General features: G+C 38.9%; 1 protein-coding gene across 2 annotated transcripts in view; it reads right to left on the reverse strand.

Moving 5' to 3' along the window:
- Nucleotides 1-7,551: 7,551 nt before the first annotated feature.
- FBXO9 (F-box protein 9) overlaps nucleotides 7,552-18,984 on the reverse strand; it is a 29,475-nt gene continuing 18,042 nt past the window's right edge. For both annotated transcript variants that reach the window (XM_037843865.1, XM_037843866.1), the window contains 7 exons: nucleotides 18,626-18,740; nucleotides 12,964-13,082; nucleotides 12,660-12,750; nucleotides 11,854-11,949; nucleotides 11,444-11,537; nucleotides 9,763-9,914; nucleotides 7,552-8,152 (listed from right to left, as the gene is read on the reverse strand). In XM_037843865.1, the coding sequence (XP_037699793.1) occupies nucleotides 8,044-8,152; nucleotides 9,763-9,914; nucleotides 11,444-11,537; nucleotides 11,854-11,949; nucleotides 12,660-12,750; nucleotides 12,964-13,082; nucleotides 18,626-18,740 (776 nt within the window). In that variant the 3' untranslated portion in view covers nucleotides 7,552-8,043. The remainder of the gene's footprint in view (nucleotides 8,153-9,762; nucleotides 9,915-11,443; nucleotides 11,538-11,853; nucleotides 11,950-12,659; nucleotides 12,751-12,963; nucleotides 13,083-18,625; nucleotides 18,741-18,984) is intronic.

Consider the following 18,984-nt stretch of genomic DNA (forward strand, 5'->3'; position numbering starts at 1 on the left):
GAAGGCAAGACTTCTTTCTTCACACAAGTAATCTTTTTGGCTTTACTGCCTCACTCTCATACTCTCATTCTTAGCAAGGAAACTTGTCGCATCTATGGCATGAAAAGCTCTTTTTTTCACATTGTTTGGGGCTGTCACACCTCAACTGCACTATCTGCTGGCTCTCCACAGTCCTTAATGCATCTGTACCTTTTTGGAAACTGTGGGAACAAAGAACAGAGAAAGAAGGTAGAAGAGCTGAGGGAGTGTGAAGAACTGAAGATTATACCACTAAAGTATTTAATACTTTTTCTAGTCGTGGGATAAGTTTAGAAAATATGTGTTTTCTAGTTGATTTCTAAGATTTTTTAAACATGGAATATGACCCAACCCCATTCATTAAAGACAAAGAGCAGCAAAATTAAGAGGCCAAATGAAGAGAAATTCCAGTGGCCTCCAATGGTCTCTCTCCTTGGTTTCTTCTCCCCATTTCTCACAATCTTCCCCTTCCACAAGGGTGGAGATTTTCCCCAGGTCATCTTTATTCTTTATAGCACCCAACTTAGTCCCAGGTTCATAATATGTATTTGATAGATGTTTGTGTAACTTGTCTTTGTATAATTAACATGGCTGCAGTCAGCCAACCCTGTTTTGAATGCTGGTTCCTCTTCTTTCTTGAAGTACTTTATATTAGAGGTGAACCTAGACATAAACTCTGGAGGAATATATACAATAAATAAGTATTTTTGAAAGTAAATGATTTTCTTTCCTATTTGAATTGAAACATCTGCTCATGATACAAAATTCAGAAGTTAACAGGAAGTATTCCATTCCTGGTCTCCTTGAAGTACCACTCTGACTAGTTTTTTTGTGTCTGTTTTTCTGAAGATTACTGGTATTCTCTGTGGATAATATATATATATATATATATTTAACATAAATGGCATTATATCAGATTAATTTCTGGGCTGACGTGCATCATATAGGGACACAGTTTGGGCATCCAGTCCACATAAACTTATATGACTACAGATGTCTCATTTTTAATAGTGTATAAACATCACATGACTTCATTATAATTTACTGACATAGGCCCCTATTGATAGACATTCGGTTTGGTTTGAATCTGCTAATTTTGTCTAAGTGCAAAAAATGTATATATTCAATTTAGCAAAGAGTTACTATAAAGCAAATTCCTGTGTAGGCACCATCCAGGCCAAAAAATAAAAATTATTGGCACTTCAGAAGATAGATGACTGTCACCCCAATCCTATTCCTTCCCAATCACATCTCCTGCATCCCAAACATGGCCACTAGACTGGCTTTTATGGCAATTGTTTCCTTGCTTTTTTTATTTTTACTACTTTTGCTGCATTCCTAAATAAGAGTTTGGTTTTGCCTCTTTGGGGGAATCTAACAAATAGTCATATGCTATATTTTAAAAATTATTGGAGTATAATGTTCATACAGAAGAGTGCACAAGTCATGAAGTACAGCTCCGTAAATTGTCACAAGAACATACCCGTCTAACCACCATCTAGTCTAATTCTTTTTATATCTTGCTCAACATCGTCAATAATGTCTGCCCAATACTGTGTTCACAGGAGTCATCATATTGTTGTGTTTAGCTGTAATTGTGTATAACTGCATTAAATCTATTTATTCTCACTCCAAATGCCTTTCTCCTGTACTCTGAGCTGGGCATCTCTGCTTCCTAAATATTTTGGCTCAAAATTCTTTTAGTAATGTGTGAGGAAAGTCTCTTAGTAATGAGTGAGGAAACACAATCTAAGATTTCCAAGGTTTAATGTATCTTCACCCTTATGTTGCTTGAGTATAACAACCAACTATATACCTATAACCATTGGATCCAAGGGCTTGAAGAAAGTTCGAAGATCACTTTGTCCAGCAAGGGTTCCATGAGTTTCTCCTACCTTTTTTAAAGCTGTGTTTTCTTGATTCAGCTCTTGCCCAGTTACTGTACCATTTAACTGTTTTCTGGAAGATGGCTCTGCCAGATTTTGCTAGTTGGTCAAAGATTCTGTGAGGAACGGAATCCTGGAACATCTTATGCTGCCATCTTAGTTGACCACCCTGGCTCTTCATTTTAAGTTCTAAGAACAGTACTGATTTGGACTAACCAAATCCAGGAGACGCTCTCTCAGCCTCTCTTCCTGTCCCTGGGGGGATGGTGGCATCCCCACCAGTCAGCAGAGCAAGGACCATGGTTCATACTCCCAGCGTGGGTGAGGGTGAGGGTGACAAAACTCAAAGCTGGTGATTTTGAGGGGTTTTGTTCATCCAGCTTCCTGGGCCTGAAGTCCAGGGACAAAGAATGCAGCCAGGAGACACTGGCCGTGCCCATGAACAGGGTGAAGGCTGACAGAAGGGCTGCAGAGAAAGGGGCGAGTTTTGCTCTGCTTGCGGCAAGTCCAAAGATTCAGTTTAAACCCTGTGAGTTAATTGGTCACAGTCTTAGAATTTTGAGGTCAGCCGGACTGGGATAAACTCAGTTTAGTAGCTTAGAGGCAAAACTTTCAAGAAGCCTTGACATCGATCCAGCACCTACAAGGCACTGCCCTGGGGCTCAGTGGTGGAGTGAGGTATCAGACTGGGGAGGGGGCTCCGTACCCAAGTCACTTATAATTTAGTAGGGGAGAAGCAAAAGGGTCAATTCAGCTGTTCACAACTTTTCTCTGAAGACTACTGATGTGTGGTGTATGCCAGGATACAGTACGAAGTACAAAAGCGGTGAAATATAGCCCTTTGAGAGGGACTGGAAGCCCAAGGGGAGCAGATTGCATGTGGTTATTTAATTCCTCATTGGTTGGAGGTAAATCGAGAAAGGTCTCAAGGAGAAAGAGGAGAACTTTGTGAGACAGAGCTGGAAGGTCAGAGGTGAGAGTAAGGGCATCCCAGAGCAAAAGTGCAGGGGCAAGGAAGTGCAGTTGTCTGCAGAGAACTGGTGGGAAGAAAATCAAGAAGCAAGACTGAAAAGGTGGATGAGCGTCAAATCATTCAGGTTCTAGAATGCAAACCTCATGATTTTGGATTTGGCTTGTAGATCAAAGGTCCTGTTCATAGCTATTCTTTTTCTCCTTGAAATATCCATTCTCAGCCACTGTATTCATTCTATTTCTGCTGTAACTAATTACCACAAACTTGACTTAAAATAACACAAATTAATTATCTTATACTTCTGGAGATCAGAAGTCCAAAATGGGTCTCACTGGGCTGAAAACAATGTGTCAGCTGTGCTGCATTCCTTCTAGAGGCTCTAGGGGAGAATCCATTTCCTTGCACTTGCCAGTTTCTAGAGGCCTGAAATAACTACCATGTTCCCTCCTTGATGGCCAACCTTTAAGGGAACAAGCAACATGGCGGCCACGGTGTGACTGTCTTCACTGTCAGGGAATCCTGCTTAGTGACAGTCTCGGTAGAAGAAAAACCTGCTCCAGAACTTATTTCGTAAAACAAAACTTTAAGATTCAAAATCTTTACAGTCTCCTGGCTCTTCAAGTTCCTCAGGGTACTATTTCCTAACTCAGAAGGTCTATTTTGAGACTAGTATTTGTGCTTCAAATGCTACTATTTCTTGTTTTGTTGGGACAGGGGGAGGGCAGTGCCAGGGCCAGGGATTTGCTATTTATAATCATCATAACCCTTATAAAGATCATCTGTACTCTATCATTAAGGAAGAACCAGGCTGTACTTTTTCTTACTCAATTCTTAAGATTGGAGTCTCAGAATAGACCTATTGAGACATCAACTTGGGCTCTGTGGACTTCCCAATGTTCCCAATTTCTCTTGACTTTTCCAGGCCAATTGCTCACGCCTTTCTGACCAACCCTCCTGGGCTGCTTCTGGTAGAGTTGGGAAAGTGTTGAAAATTTCCCTACACACCATCTAGGATTTCCCACGATCTTCCACACTTTCCTTCTACATCAGTTTCTGGAGCATTGCTGCCTTCCATTTATTTCCCCGAAGCTACCCAAAGCCTGACTGCTGCTTTATGCATCTGGATTCTTGTCTGTATTCAGGGCAGTCTCATCCACTGGTCCTGAGGAGGAGAGGGTAAATATGTGGTATACATGCCTCTGCCCTGTGCCTGGCGCAGGCATCACTCGTCAGTCTTGGTACAGTTCTGTACTGAACCCAGACTTGGCATCAGAATCCTCCTCAACTAGCACTTCAGGCAACCAGTCGTTGATCTGACACACCCAGTCATTGATTTCACCGGAGTTAAAGCGTACTTGACATAGTTTAAGGGGATTTTTGTATAAACAACTCAGTTGAGTTGGCCACAAGTATGGTCTTCACATGTTTTCAATGTTTATGACTTCATACTCTTCTTTTGGGGGGTTTCTCATAATTGATCCCTCTTCGATAGAGCAATATCTTCCATACCAACCCTGAATGTTACTATTCTTTTAGGTAATGATCTCTGATAACAGCTTCCGTATATAGAGGACCTATTATGTGCCGCCGTTTAACATTTGTAATATTTTATAGTCATGGCAACCCTGTGGGTAGTCGTCATTCTCCGTTTTACCAATGAAGCTCCATGTGGCAAGTGACTTTGACTAAGACAGTAAATGCTGGTAAGGGTGGGAGTTCAAACCCAGAGCTATTTAACGCCAAGGTCTAGGGTGTTTGTATTGTTTTATGCTACTTCCCCACTTCTCCTTTCAAGTTCTCAGGGGGGAAGGCCTAACTCTCATACCTGGGGGAGTAAGTTTCTTTCTTTCCTGTTCAGGTCCCTAGGCACTCAAAGTAATCACATTTAAAGGTTTGAAATCTCCATAGCTCCAAGATCCTTACTCTGTAGAAGCCCCAGTGTTTGCGGCTATCACTTGCTCCAAATGGTACTATAGGCTTGAATTGGGGGTACCCAACCAAAAAAACATCATTGAAGAGAGGGCCACAGACTCCTCTCCTCCACTGAGAGTTAATTAGGATGGTCAGATTCGGAACGAGCTCAAATTTCTTGAGTACCTATTATGTGTCAGGCTCTGTGCTAGGTGTTTTGAGCTCATGTCCTTCAAGTCCAATTTGTGGTCTTTTCGTCATACCGTGCAACCAGCTCCTCACTTCACAATGCTCCAAATAAATCCACCCCTCTAGGTGATCATGCAGGTGTATCATAGGGGGAGAAGAGGAAGAAATAACTCAGGAAGAGAAACTTTGCTCCTAGCTATATGATTTAAGAGTATGTGAGTCAGAAGTCAAGGGAAAGATTTCTTTCAGTAATTGCCTACGTTAACTTGGGGTTATAGGTGCAGGCCTGGAAGAAATTAGTCAGACATTCAAGAAATCAGGCTAAAATCAAGAGCAGATATGAGAAAAGTAGAAATCAGCATACAGATTCAGCATGTTTTCAAGCTCTTAGTAATTTCTAGCACCAAAGCTTCCGTTAGCCAAATGCAGAAGTTGGTGAGCATTTTGAAGGCTGCCAGAAGTTGGAACTTCTTGCAAAGCTGCTTCAAAGTTTAACTATGGAAATTAGCTGTGTCCACAGCAGCCATTCTATTCTTCAAACACCAGGAAACACCACAGGCATTTTCTTCCAGTTTGTCAGAAGGAAGAAAGCCAGAGCAGAACAAAGAACGTTTGTCCCAAGTTACATGTGATGAAAAGCATTGGCATTGGCAATGACTTATGAAAAGCATAGGGCATTGGCAATGACTTGTCTATAGAGTGACTGTTCCTCCCAATTTGCCCAGGACAGTCTTGGTTCATGCTTGTCCTAGTAAAAGTACAGAAAAAACACTAAAAAAACAAACAACAACAAAAAAAACTACATTTCCACAAACTGTCCTGATTTGGACAATGCTTACATAGGAAGTTTCAGCTTACTTCTCCTTTGGCTTGTATATGGTAAATTGGACTGGATATACTTCCAATGTTTGAGGAAGAGTTAGTCTACACAGAAAAGTCATTTTGTCAGAAAGAAACCTTGCCTTGTGCTGTTGATGAAATTTCCATACTATACTATCCCATGACATACACACCCTCAGTGTCCAGGAGTCAGCATTCTTAGAACATGCTTTTCTGAATCTCAATTCCATAGTGAAACATCTACCGGATTCCCAGGAAGAAAGTGCAAATATGGAAGCTTTGAGTGGATTTAATAGTGATGCACCAAAATCTCTGCACTGGGGAAGAAGTCACACAAAGCCACAACAAAGAATAAAAGCAAAAATGAAAAAATGTGGTCAAGAGTGTCATCTAGTGGCCAAAAAAGCATGCTTCCTATTTCTTTGAATAAGGCTTGTATTGAGAGGCCATGGAATGTCGTGCTTTACGGGGATGCAATTTTCTGGGACATGGTTTGTCTTTTTAAAGAGTTAGTCTCGATACTGCTGTGTCAGCTTCCTACAGTATTGACTTTTGTAACATTGAAAAAGAGGAAGGGAGGGACATTTCTAAAGTTAAAAGCTTCTGTGGCAGGGTTTACAGAGAACAATATGAAGAAAAGGTTTCACAGCAATAATTCCTTCTGGATAGTTATCTTTGGGTGTTAGGATTATTTCGTTTTACTTATTTTTTCTTATCTGTATATTCTAGCTTTTAAAAAATGAACCGTATATTGCCTTTGATTTTTTAAAAACAGTATTTAAAAATATACAGAAAATGTAATCTGGAAAAAATTAATATTTCCACCTCTAAGATAAATTTAAGTGCAAAAGTGTTAGCTGCATTAGTGGTCCCAAAGGAACCACTAACGTTGAACTTGGTTTTCACTGGCTGTCTGCAACAGATCATCTGATCCACGGATGAGTGACAAAGAACCCCAAATCCTATTTTCCTAAGGAATATACTTTTCTAGCTACACTTGACTATGTTCTAATAGTTCATGTTTCAAAAATGATAAAGCCATACCATAAAGACTTGCATTATTTTAGGCACGATGCTTCTTTCCTTCTTTTCCAACTTGAGAAACACGTAATTTCTGATTACTGCAGAATTCCAACCCAAGAGGAACTCTTCTTGTACAAACACCGGATGTGTGGTTTTCATCTCTGTCATAATGTTTTAGCTTTTTAAAAGCCCTGTTTCACAGTGAATTGTGAGGACCTACAAAGTATCTTTTAATGTCAGTTTAAACTTGAAAGCAACAGTGGATGCAGATGTTGATTTCTCAAAGTACCTGAGTCACCAGGTACTCGCTTTGAGTCACCAAAATTAATCTGAATCTGACAGAGGTCTGCCAGACACAAACTCTGAAATTAAATGTTAATAGTATTACTAACAGGTGTGGTTCCTTTCAGTGAAAAGATTTGCTGTTTAGTAGGGGGCTGGCTCTCTTCCAACTTTCATTCTGGAACAAGAGTTAGACCTGCATATACACGATCCTCCGTGGTTCTACGAGGAAGACTGAAGAGTGCCAGGCCTGAGGCAGTCACTCTTTCCCACATAAGGTCACACATCTGCAAGATGCCTAGATGAGGTTGGAGTGTAGATATCTACAGTCTGTGGTTGTGAAATGAGTTAATGATTCTTAAGACTGGCTACCCTAGGACTGTCATATCTATGAAATATTCTGACATTTAAAAAGGACATCCAGATAAATTTTCTTCAAAGAAAACATTTATTTATGATCTTTACTGGTCAAACAGTTTCAAACAAACACAGAACAGGTTTTCAAATTTTGAGCCTTTAGTGCACAGACAAGATGTCATGCGTGACACAAATGCTTTCCCAGCAAAACTCTTCCCTGATGCATTTAAATACTAGAATGATCAAGCAGAAAGGAAAAAAGACTTAATAGAAATCTGCTCATAAATCTGCTTGAAAAAGGACATGATTTAAACCTTACATTAAGGTTTTCCAAAACATAAAAATGCTTAACTTATAATCTTAATTTCAAAACAAAACACCCCAAGAATCAACTATCTCTTTAAATAAAAAAAATAATGAATTTATACTCTTCTTGAAAGAACCCCAACAGTTTAAAATAAGCTCCAATTCCATATATATATATATGTACAATGATAACTTAGGTGCTCTTTTGCTCTATATACTTTTGTTCATGCAACAGGAACAGAGGACTGGATAGAGGCTCTACAGAGGCCTTTCTGAGAAAGCAGTGTAGCTCCTCACTCTGGCGAAGAACAAGGGGGTGTACATCTTGTCAATCTCAAAAGCAGTGACTGCAGTCTCACCAGTTGATCTGGAAAGAAACACAGAAGCACTAGTTATAAGGAAAGTTCAACTCATTTAAAATCCTTGCATGTTGGAGGTGGGATGGGCATTTTATGCTTTAGCTTTTTAAATTTTTCATTTGTCTCATTAAATTTTAAATATTACAGGCAAATTGTAGAAAATCTGGAAAATTTAGAAAAGTTGAAATTTTCAAAAATCACTCATAATTCCACCATCCAGACAGAGTATTATGAAGTATTTTCTTCTGGTGTTTCCTCCAAACACCTCAGTCTCTCTATCAAGTGTTACTATAGAGATCATAAACTATTAGCAATTCTGCTGTTTTTCATTTAACATTATGGAGTATGCATTTCCCCATATCACTAAATATCCTTCAGAAACGATTTTTGGTGGCTGCATAATATTTCATTGTCTCCTTCTACCACAGCTTAATTTAAATTAAGTAACTGTACTTAATATACAATTCAATTAATTATGTATGTGTGTGTGTGTGTGTGTGTGTGTGTGTGTGTGTATTTTTAGAGCTCCAAAAAAATCTCTTTTCATGGAGATTTAGGTTGTTTCCAATATTTGGCAATTAAAAACCATCTGTGGTATTTTTGATTATGTCATTCAGATTTCTAAAAGTGGAATTTCTAAGTCAAAGGCTATGGACATTTTTAAAGCTCTCACCAATTTGTATTTCAGAAAGACTATACTAATTATATTCCTAGAATAAATTTAATGATTTAATACTTATCAACAGCATAATTATAGGCCGTAGGGAAAGCAGATGACATGTTACACTACCACAGCCTTTTACTTTGTCCCAAAAGCAGAAAATTCAATGATTTTATGAATACTAGAAGGAAGTCAATGTGAAGGAAGCAGCTACACATGACAGGTACTGTAATGTCCTTTTTTCTTCAAAAACATGACGCTTTTCTCATGGGTCAAGCATGAACTATAGCCACCATTCACTTGCTTGGTGCTACCTGGAACTTGTTTCTTTGTGTGAAAAGAAAAAACAAAATGCCACTGTACCAAATTACAGGGAGAAACAAAAGGAAGGTAAGGCTGTGAAGAAAGAAAAAAAAATGTTCTTTCTCAGGTGTCTGCACCACCCACATGCTTGGGAAGTTATTTGTAAGGTGGAAATGTGACCGAGAAAGTTTCCAACAATGTGTTCAAGGCTGCAAAGTAGGTTAATGGAAGATGGCCTGAAAACTTCTCTCAAAATTTTGGATTCAACTGGCAAGTGAAAAATGATGGTTAAGACTGAAACATGGGAGAAGATGGTCTAGTATTTTAAACTGCTTTGATTAGTCAATGAATAAGTAATGCATGGACAACCTCAGAGTTGACCTTTTTGCTCATGGAATGCTGTTTCATTTCCAAAATGGTTATACCAATTCACATTCCCACTGGCTCTGTGTGAGAGCTCCCCGTGCTCCACTTCCTTGTCCACACTTAGTCTTTGACTTTGGCCATCTTCTGGGTTTGTAATAATGTAACACTTTGGTTTTGCTTTGTAATACGTGTTAATTCTCAGGAATTCAAAACATGTGAGAATTTCTAAGCCTAATATGAAGTATGCATTTTTTCCGTAACCTTGGTATTTTTAATGTATTCACTTACTTGTATGTAATATGACAGGAATGATGTATCCAGATGAGTTTGTTGAATCTCTGGTGGCCACTGGAACATAGCTGGAGCCCCACATGAAAACTCTGATCTGCTTCTTGTACAGGGACACGACGAAAATATCTGTATTTGTAGTCAAGCGGTTTCTGTAAAAGAAAAGGTTCATGAGCTATAATGAAACCTATGTTTATGTTTATATACAAATATTTATAGGAATACATTATGCAGAGCGACACTAACAGTAATATATCTGCCCCACAAAGAGCTGTCATGGATATCAAACGAGAATGTGTATGAGTGCCTTGAAAAATGTCAAGTTCTCTACAAATATAAGGTTTTTCCTCATCATCTCAGCTTATCATCACAACCCCCCATATGTTAAATATGATTGCATTATTTCCATTTAATAGTTGAAGAAATGAAGGCTCATGGAAGTCAAAAGAGTGGGACCAAAGCAAAGCAGTGAATAATACAGATGGGATCTAAAATTCCTGTCTATCTCTAAGCCTAGTATTTCTTTCTACTAGGAAATGTTTGGGGGCTTTTAAAAAGGGAAGGTAATAAATTGGTTGAAGACTGCAGAAAAATCAGAGTATAACTTATCTTTCTGCAATAACAGTAAAATAGTCAATGGATAGAAACAGATGTGACAAGCCTCATTAGAATCACAGTTCTGCAAATGCTACTACTAAAAATACAAAAACCTGAGCACTACAAATAGTTTCATTATATCTTACTCTGAAGAGAAAACCAGTACTGTACATGGAAGTTCCTAAACTCTTTTATTAGATAAAACCTAAATAACTAGGACCTCACAATTCCCCAGTTCTGACCTTAGGAAACACATGGCCACAGTCACATCCACAGCAACCATCTCTGCCACTCAGATTCCAGGAGCTTATCCGAGGGAGGCAGAAAAGCCAGCAGCAGATGGCCACAGGGGGATATGACTCATAGATGAAACCCTGCCCTAACCAGCTTGATACAGATGCAGGGAAAAGGGGGTGGGGGGTGGGATTTGATCCAAGGGAAATGTTTTTAAAAACGTTATTACTATAAAGGCAATTTTAAAGGCAAGAGTCAAGTATTTATTCCAACTAACTCACAGCTGACTTCTTGGGTTTTAACCAGGATTGAAAAAGTACACACGAAGAAAGGTCATGGGAAAAAATCAGGCCCTCAATGTGTGAAGACAGGTTAGAGTCCAGCACTCTAGAATATTATAATATCAGTAATCATATTTGCTTGGCATTTTCTTCCTTTTTCAAGGACAGAGGGAAGGAAATTACCATACGTTAGCTTATTCCAGTAGAAACTGAAGTTCTCTGTAAGAATATCCTTGTGAAAAATATTATCATATAAGCTGATTTAGGAAGAAAACCCCTTATTATTAAAAACAAGAAGAGCAAGAAAACATATTCAGGTATAATTTTACTAGTTACTTGACAGGAAATTTTGGTTTTACATTTTCATATGTAAAAAAACTTGACTGGAAAAAGAAACCATTTGGAGAAAAACAAACAAGCTGATACAAACCCTCTAGCTCTCTACAGAGATACATCACCATAAATTTTGTAATGATACAATTAATGGAACAGTATTTTTAAAAAATCCTGCCACTCAAGAACACTTGAATGAATAGGGTATTGAAATAAGAAGAAAACTGCAAACTCACTTCTTCTTTTTTCTTAGTTATCACAGCAAATACTTTGGTCTGATTGTCTGTATCTTGTGACAAGCGATAATGACCCAGTAGAATCGCGTCAGTTCTAAAAAAGAAAAATCACTTTAAATCTATTAATCTGTTATTATATGTATTTAAGTAATCCAAGAAGCAATGGGTTGGAACAGCATTTACTCAACCTGCCAGAAAGGAATCAGCTAGGATTTGAGCAAGCAATATAGATTCCAAGACTCCACAGACCAACTGAGTTAGACTCCTTAGGAAGAGGCCCAGGAATCTGTACTTTTAACAAGTGTCCCTGATGCTTTTTAAGTCATCCAGCATTAACCAGGGAAACACAGGGTTACAGAGACTGCAAGTATAAAATGTTGACTGGATAGAAAGTTGTAGAAAAATACTACCTGGTATTCCTAGTTCTCAAACGAGGAACGATGGACTGAGGCTCTTCAGGGGTTGTCAACATCATCACATGGCCATCAGGAAAGAATCTTATGTATCTGTGTAAAAAGAAAAAGAACACCAAAAAAAACCAAAAACCCACCACAAGCACTAAGTTCAAACCATGTCCTTATTTATCAATACGTATACCTACTCATAACTGTAAAACAAAAACTGAAATACTATGAACTAAAGAACCAGTAAAAACATCATTAAAATAAAACTGACAACAACCTGTGAGGAGGTTGACAATAAAGAAATGAAGGCATTTTGTTACCTTCCTTAGTGTGAACAGCTGAACTTTCCACTCACTAAGTAAAATAAGTTAGATTAAATATTGCACTGTTCCAGTTCTGTGTGCTTTTCGTAAAGCATTAAATTAACATAAAAAAAAGTGAGATCCAATGATGATACACAGTGGTTAATGTAAGTCTACTTATTGCTTAATGACAGTAGTATTTAGCGAACAATAAAGCTGAATAAAAACAAGCTATTTGAAAAGGTAAACGAGTACACTTAAGGCAAAAGACAAGGAAGGCTCTGAAATGTAAAACATGTTTTAGATTTAGGGACTATGGGAAATTAAATAATGTATATTAACCTATTAGCTCTTTGGGTGCAAAATTCCTATGCTGTAATGCTGGATAAAAATACTAAGGGCCATATGTACATGAATGCAAAAGGAATGAAGAACAAATGTTCAAATAACTAATTAACTAATACTTGGAGAGAGAGAACTTTTCACTCACTCAGTTTACAACAGTTGTACCTGTAATATTCCACTTGGTGCCAGGCTCTATAGAAACCATCAAGAGACTGCTCCCCTTGACGAATATATGTAGTTTTGCTGATATACACTCCTATAAAAAAGAAACGGATTTTTAAAAAGTGAGATTATACTAAATAAAAAACTAAAAAAAAAATCATATAACACGTTTCCAGCTTTACTTTTACTGAGGTTTCCTTTAAACATGTTCATATTACTTAAAGATAGTTATTAAAAAAAGTGTGCATTTATCAAAATTAGCATTATAAATCAATATTTCTCCTAACTTCTAAAGGATTCAACTTACCATCAAACCGAACACGAGGCCTTTCTAAAAACATCTCTCTCCAGGATGTATATGGAACAAGTTTAATACAGCTTCTGCCCCAAACTTTCAAGCAGGCCAAACGCCATATTTCAGGGTCTCTAGGTAATAGAGGCACAACTCAATATATATAAAAGACTAAGTGCAAACACATAGACATAAGAAATATTTTCGCTATCAATCATCTTTTATTCAGCATATATTAGTCAAACACATGCCATGCACTGTTCTGGACACTGGGGATCCACTGATGAAACAAGGCAAAGGCCCTGCTCTTTTGCTGGTGGGGAAACAAAGAAAAACAAGAAAACAAAGAGAAAAGTTTCAGGTAGTGTGTTCACTGCCAAAACAAAGCAGTGTAAGTGGAGAGGAATGATGGTGGCAGGGAAACAGACACCATTTCAGATAAGGTAGCCAGCTGACTGTAGTTATGGGGAAGAGTATCCTGGGCAGACACGATGGCAACTGCAAGGCACTCAAGTGGGAGTGTGGCTGGCTGCTCAACAAACAGCAAGAAGGATCTCATGGTTGCTGCAATGCCAGCAAGGTGAAGTATAAACAATGGGATCTGAGAGTGGTAAGGGGCAGATGAGGCAGCATCTTGCAGGCTACTGGAGGGAGTGGCCATTACTTTAAGTGGAATGGATACCATCAGAGGGTTTTGAGCCTGGGAGTGATATAACCTGATTTATGCTTTTAAAAGATCACTCTGGGCCCTGCCCTGTTCAAGATGGTGGAGTGAGGTGCTTCAGGGCCCTGTTCTTCCCCCACAGAAGCTTTGAACAACCAGCAAGAACTGGCAGAAACACCCTAAAGCTCCAGGAAACAGTAAAAGGATTGCAGTAACAGGGTGAGCACTGAATCAAGAAAAAGGCTATTTAAAAGTGGTAGGATTTCTAAAAGTGACAGGATTTCATGGTGCCTGGCTGGCTCCTCCCCAACCCCTCACTGGCTCAGCGCAGAACTGGCCTGCACTCCGAGAGTGGATCCCTGGTCCTGGTACAGGAAGGAGCAGAGTAACCCTTGTGCACAAGCTGGAAGCATTTACGTTTGGCACAAACTTCTGGTGGTGGCCAGAGGGACCCATCAGCCTGTAAGAGACGGCTCACAGAGTACTCCTAGAGTGCGGTCGCAGTTAAATCGTCTGGGGGGATGGCGGCCGGTTGCTGAACCCTCGGCTCTCGGCGTTGCTCGGAGGGTACCGGCGGCGGGGGCTCTTTCCCAGAGGCGAGGGCGAGGCGGGGGACTTGGCCAGGTCCCCGGCGGTGGCGTGCAAGGTATGGAGGGCGGCGAGAGGAAACAGGCGGGACATGTTTCTTTTAGGGTGAGGAAGCCAAGAGAGCTTTATTAGGGGAGAGTACAAGCTTATATCGGGCGGTTTAGAGGGCGGGATAGCTGTAGGGGTTGAAGGCTTGGATTGGTTCTGAGAGGGCGCGGAGGTTGTTTGAAAAGGGGCGGGAGTTGCTCCGGTAACGAAGAGGGTGGAGGGTGCGGGTAAGGCACGGGGGGGGGGGGGTTTTCTCCGGCAAGCCCTCCCCAACGGTTGTACTTTGGGGTGAGGAAATGGGGCCTGCATTCGGCTCCACTTTCTCAGGCCCGGGGGGCCGTGGAGGGCGCTACCACCCGTGCCCCACTACCTTTCCTAGGGGCTGATCAGTTCCCCTGGCCCAGGCCCGCCAAGTCGGAACTCGATAACAGTGTCCCGCACTAGAGAACGCTGTGGGACAGCAGTCAAGTCGTGCTGCAGGGGCACAAGGGACTGCTGGCTGTAGGACATACAGTGCAGTGCCCAGGACTGTTAGGAATATTCCTGGGGAAGAGGGGATATTTGTATCTGTGTAATAATACTTAGATATGGGGGAATTCCAAGGGCCACAAATACATGTTTGAAACAAGACACATGTGCAAAAAGGATCAGGGTAGCCCCTGTGCTTTGACCTGGAGCTATTCTCTATAGTTTACACTCATTGTATGGATAAGCCCTGAAGGAGAGTACTTGCACAGGTCAATCTGCAAAGACTGGGAAAGGTGTTTTCTTTTTTTCTTTTTTTGTTAGCTCCTGGCATTTAAGGGAAAGCTCTGTCATTACACCAGGCGGATATAAGTTTAAGGAACAGATGTCTCAGAATCTAAATTCTAGGGATGACACATTAAAATATCAAACTGTCCAGGTCTCAACAAAAGGTTACAAAACATACAAAGAAACAGGAAGCAATGGCTCAGGCAAAGGAGAAGATTAAAACATTAGAAACCATGAGGGAGGAGGATCAGACCTGAGACCTTACAAAGACTTTTAAAAGTGGTCCTAAATCTGCTCAAAGAACTAAAGGAAAACATGAACAAAGAAATGAAAGGAAATCAGGAAAACAACAGATGAACATAAAGAGAATATCAATAGAGAGATAGAAATTATGAAAAGAAACCGAACAGAGCTGAAGACCACAGTAACAGAAATTAAAAATTCCCTAGAGGGGTTCAACAGCAGATTGGAGCTGGCAGAAGAAAGAATAAGAAAACATGGATAAGAAAACTTGAAATCATACATTCTGAGGAGCAGAAAGATGAAGAAAGTGAACAGTCTGAGGAAACCGTGGGGCACCATTAAGCATACCAAATGCACACATTGTGGGAATCCCAGAAGGAGAAGAAAGTGAGTGGCAGAGAGAATATTCAAAGAAATAATGGTTGAAAACTTCCCAAATTTAACGAAAGACATGAAGATATACATCCAAGACACTCAACAAACTCCAAACAGGATAAACAAATAGACCCACACTGCAGCATATTACAATCAAACTGTTAAATGCCAAAAATAAACAGAGAATTCTGAAAGCTTCAAGAGAGAAGCAACATGTCACATACAAGGGAGCCTCAAGAAGAGTGAGTGCTGATTTCTCACCAGGAACCATGGAGGCAAGAAGACAGTGGGATGACACATTTAAAGTTCTGAAAGCAAAAACTGCCAATCAAGAATTCTATATCCAGCAAAACTGTCTTTCACAAATGAGGGAGAGATTAAGACATTCCCAGATAAACAAAAGCTGAGGAAGTTTGTCACCACTAGATCAGTCCTACAACAGATGATAAAAAGATCTCTACAGGTTGAAAGGAAAGAACAATAGACAACAGATCAAAGCCACTTGAAGAAATAGATTTCTAGTGAGGGTAATGACATGGGTAAATACAAATTCCAGTACTACTGTATTTTTTGGTTTCTACCTCCACTTCCCTACTTCTTACAAGATCTAAACAGCAAATGCATGAAATGCAATGATGAAGTCACTGGTTTTGAATTCATAATCTATAAATATGTAATTTGTAACAAAAACTACATAAAGGTGGGGGGGATAGAGGGATATAAGAACACAGTTTGTGTATACTATTGAAATTAAGTTGACACCAAAGCAATTGAGAGTGCTGTAGATTAGAATGTTAAATTTAAGCCCCAGGATAACTATGAAGAAAATATCAGAGAATATGCAAGCTTATAGAGACAGAAATTAGAAAACAGTTTGCCAGGGGCAGGGGGCAGTTAATGCTTTATGGGTGCAGAATTTCTCTTTGGGGAGATGGGAAAGTTTTAGTATAGGAAAGTGGTGAAGGTATGACAATATTGCAACTGTGATTAATCCCACTGAATGATATGCATAGGAGTTGGTGAGATGGAAAAGTCTATGTTGTATAAATGTTCCCACTATTAGAAAAAAGAAAAGAAAGAAAAAGCAACTAAAGAGACACTGACAATTAAATGCAATACATGACCCTGGATGAGATCTAATCATGGAGGAGAAAAGGACCCAAAAGACATTTCTGGGACATGCGAAAAAATGGGAATATAGACTATAAGGCCCAAAGGGATATTATTGGGCAATATGAAAAAATGGAACACAGACTTTAAGCTTTATATCAATTCTTAAATTTCTTGCACTTGATAACTGGGCTTACATAAGTGCATAAGTTACAGAGGTTACATAAGTGACTATCCTTGTTCTTAGGAAATGAACATGGCAGTAATAAGTGTTCAAAGAGCATGATGTATATAACCTACACTCAAGTATCGAGAAAACAGACTGACAGACAGCTAAATAGAATGATACAGCAAATGTGGCAAAATGGTGGATCTGGGTATCTGGGGGAAGGTTAGGGGTATGTTGGAGATCTCTATATAGGGTTGGTATTATTTTTCTAACTGTTTTGTAAGTTTGAAAGTATTTCAAAATAAAAAAGTTTTCTTTTTTTAAAAAGTCTACTCTTGGATGGAATGTAGGTTGCATAAATTGGGCTAGAACCTCATTAATCTTTCAGATTCTTGTCCCACTTATTAAAGCAGTACTTGGCACATAACCCAGAGTTATGTGGGAAGCAATAATAAAGTTAATTGGGATTAAAAAAAAAAAGTAAAAGATCACTCTGGTGGTTTATAGGGACTAGGCTCTTAGGGTGTAAGAGGGGAAGCTAGGAGACCATGGAGGATGCCACTGCAGGGATGTGGGCCAGACAGAACGTGGCCACACCAGATGGTAGTCATCAAAGTGGTCACATGGTTTGACAGAATAGGTATTTTGAAGGTAGCACTGACAAGACTTTGTTACAGGATTAGTACAAAAATCTAAGTAAAACGTATTGAAAATTCACACGATTCTTACATAGCTCATTTTTTTTTTAAAAACTTTATCTACCAAAAAAAAAAAAACAAACAAAACTTTATCTACAACTTGAAATATTCAGATTTAAATATGTGAAATACTACTGATATGCGTGCCAGGCTGCAGAAAAATAAATCCCTCCCCCCTCTGCCAAATTTATGCTGGACTGTGTATTTACAGTTTATCCCTCAAAATTTGCTTCCTTGATCAACTGCTTCCTTATAATACTTTCTTATGTACAATTAAAGAACAGTTAAAGGAAAACAGTGCCAGTGAACTCTATTTCAAAAGGCTGATGGCAATCCAGTAGGTGCTTAATAGGTATCTGTTAAATAGAATAGCACAAAAAATTACTAAAAACAAAGGCTTCAGCCTCCAGCAATTCAAATATTTTACCCACAATACAAGACTCCAAACAAAACTAGATTATCTAAAAATAACGCATCTGACTTTAAAGAACTAAAGATATTTTAAAAAAATTTTAGATGCTAAGGACTAAATACTATTTTTATATAAGATACTCATGAAAAATTGCCAGTCTCAAATGATTTTATTCTACACTATGATTATCTCAGATAGCATTTTAAAAGTATAGGGTAGCTTTTAATGGGCCAAAAGAAAATTCTAGTGCAATCTAAATTTAAATCATTACCACTTGATGGATTTAGTTACTGTAAAAAACTTGAGTATATTTTTTAAATACAATTCTTTTTCCAAATCAGCTAAGTTAGTATGCAAACTACCCTACTAAAGTAGTAGATATGATTACATCTGTTCTAGATAAAAATAATTTAAGTTCCTTTTATTCTATGTCCTGGAAATCTTGTGCATTCTACCCTACAAACGCTAAATCATTTGAGAAAAATCAGGTAAGTATGGCAAAGCAAAAGCTTTTACCAAGAATACCAATCAAGTTTTTTAATTAAAATGAACAACTGATGGCAAAAGACCACAATCCTTTTCTTTGCCACTGTCTAGTTGTTTTACAAAAAAAGTACCTGGCACAGATATAGAATCCTCTGCACACCAGTGACAACTGTTCCAATGATCTGAGGTCCAATTCACTAGACACCACCCACCGGAAGATGTACATCAGGACCTCCATTGGGAGTACTGCAAAAGAAAATCATCCTTCCAACAACTCCCCAATAAAGCATTTATGTCACAGCCACATTCTCAGTATAGAAATCTCTATGTATACCTAGAAATGTAAATATCATATCCTCAAAGTATTGCCCAGAGCTACAGTGTAAGTGCCTTTAATTATCCAGTAGCAAAAATGGTTCCTAACACCAAGACACAAATATCTTTGTTTTTTCAGGACAGAATAGACCTGAAACTATTTTTATGAAAGCAC

Source organism: Choloepus didactylus, chromosome 7 (assembly GCF_015220235.1).
Source record: "Choloepus didactylus isolate mChoDid1 chromosome 7, mChoDid1.pri, whole genome shotgun sequence".
Taxonomy (NCBI): Eukaryota; Metazoa; Chordata; class Mammalia; order Pilosa; family Megalonychidae; genus Choloepus; species Choloepus didactylus.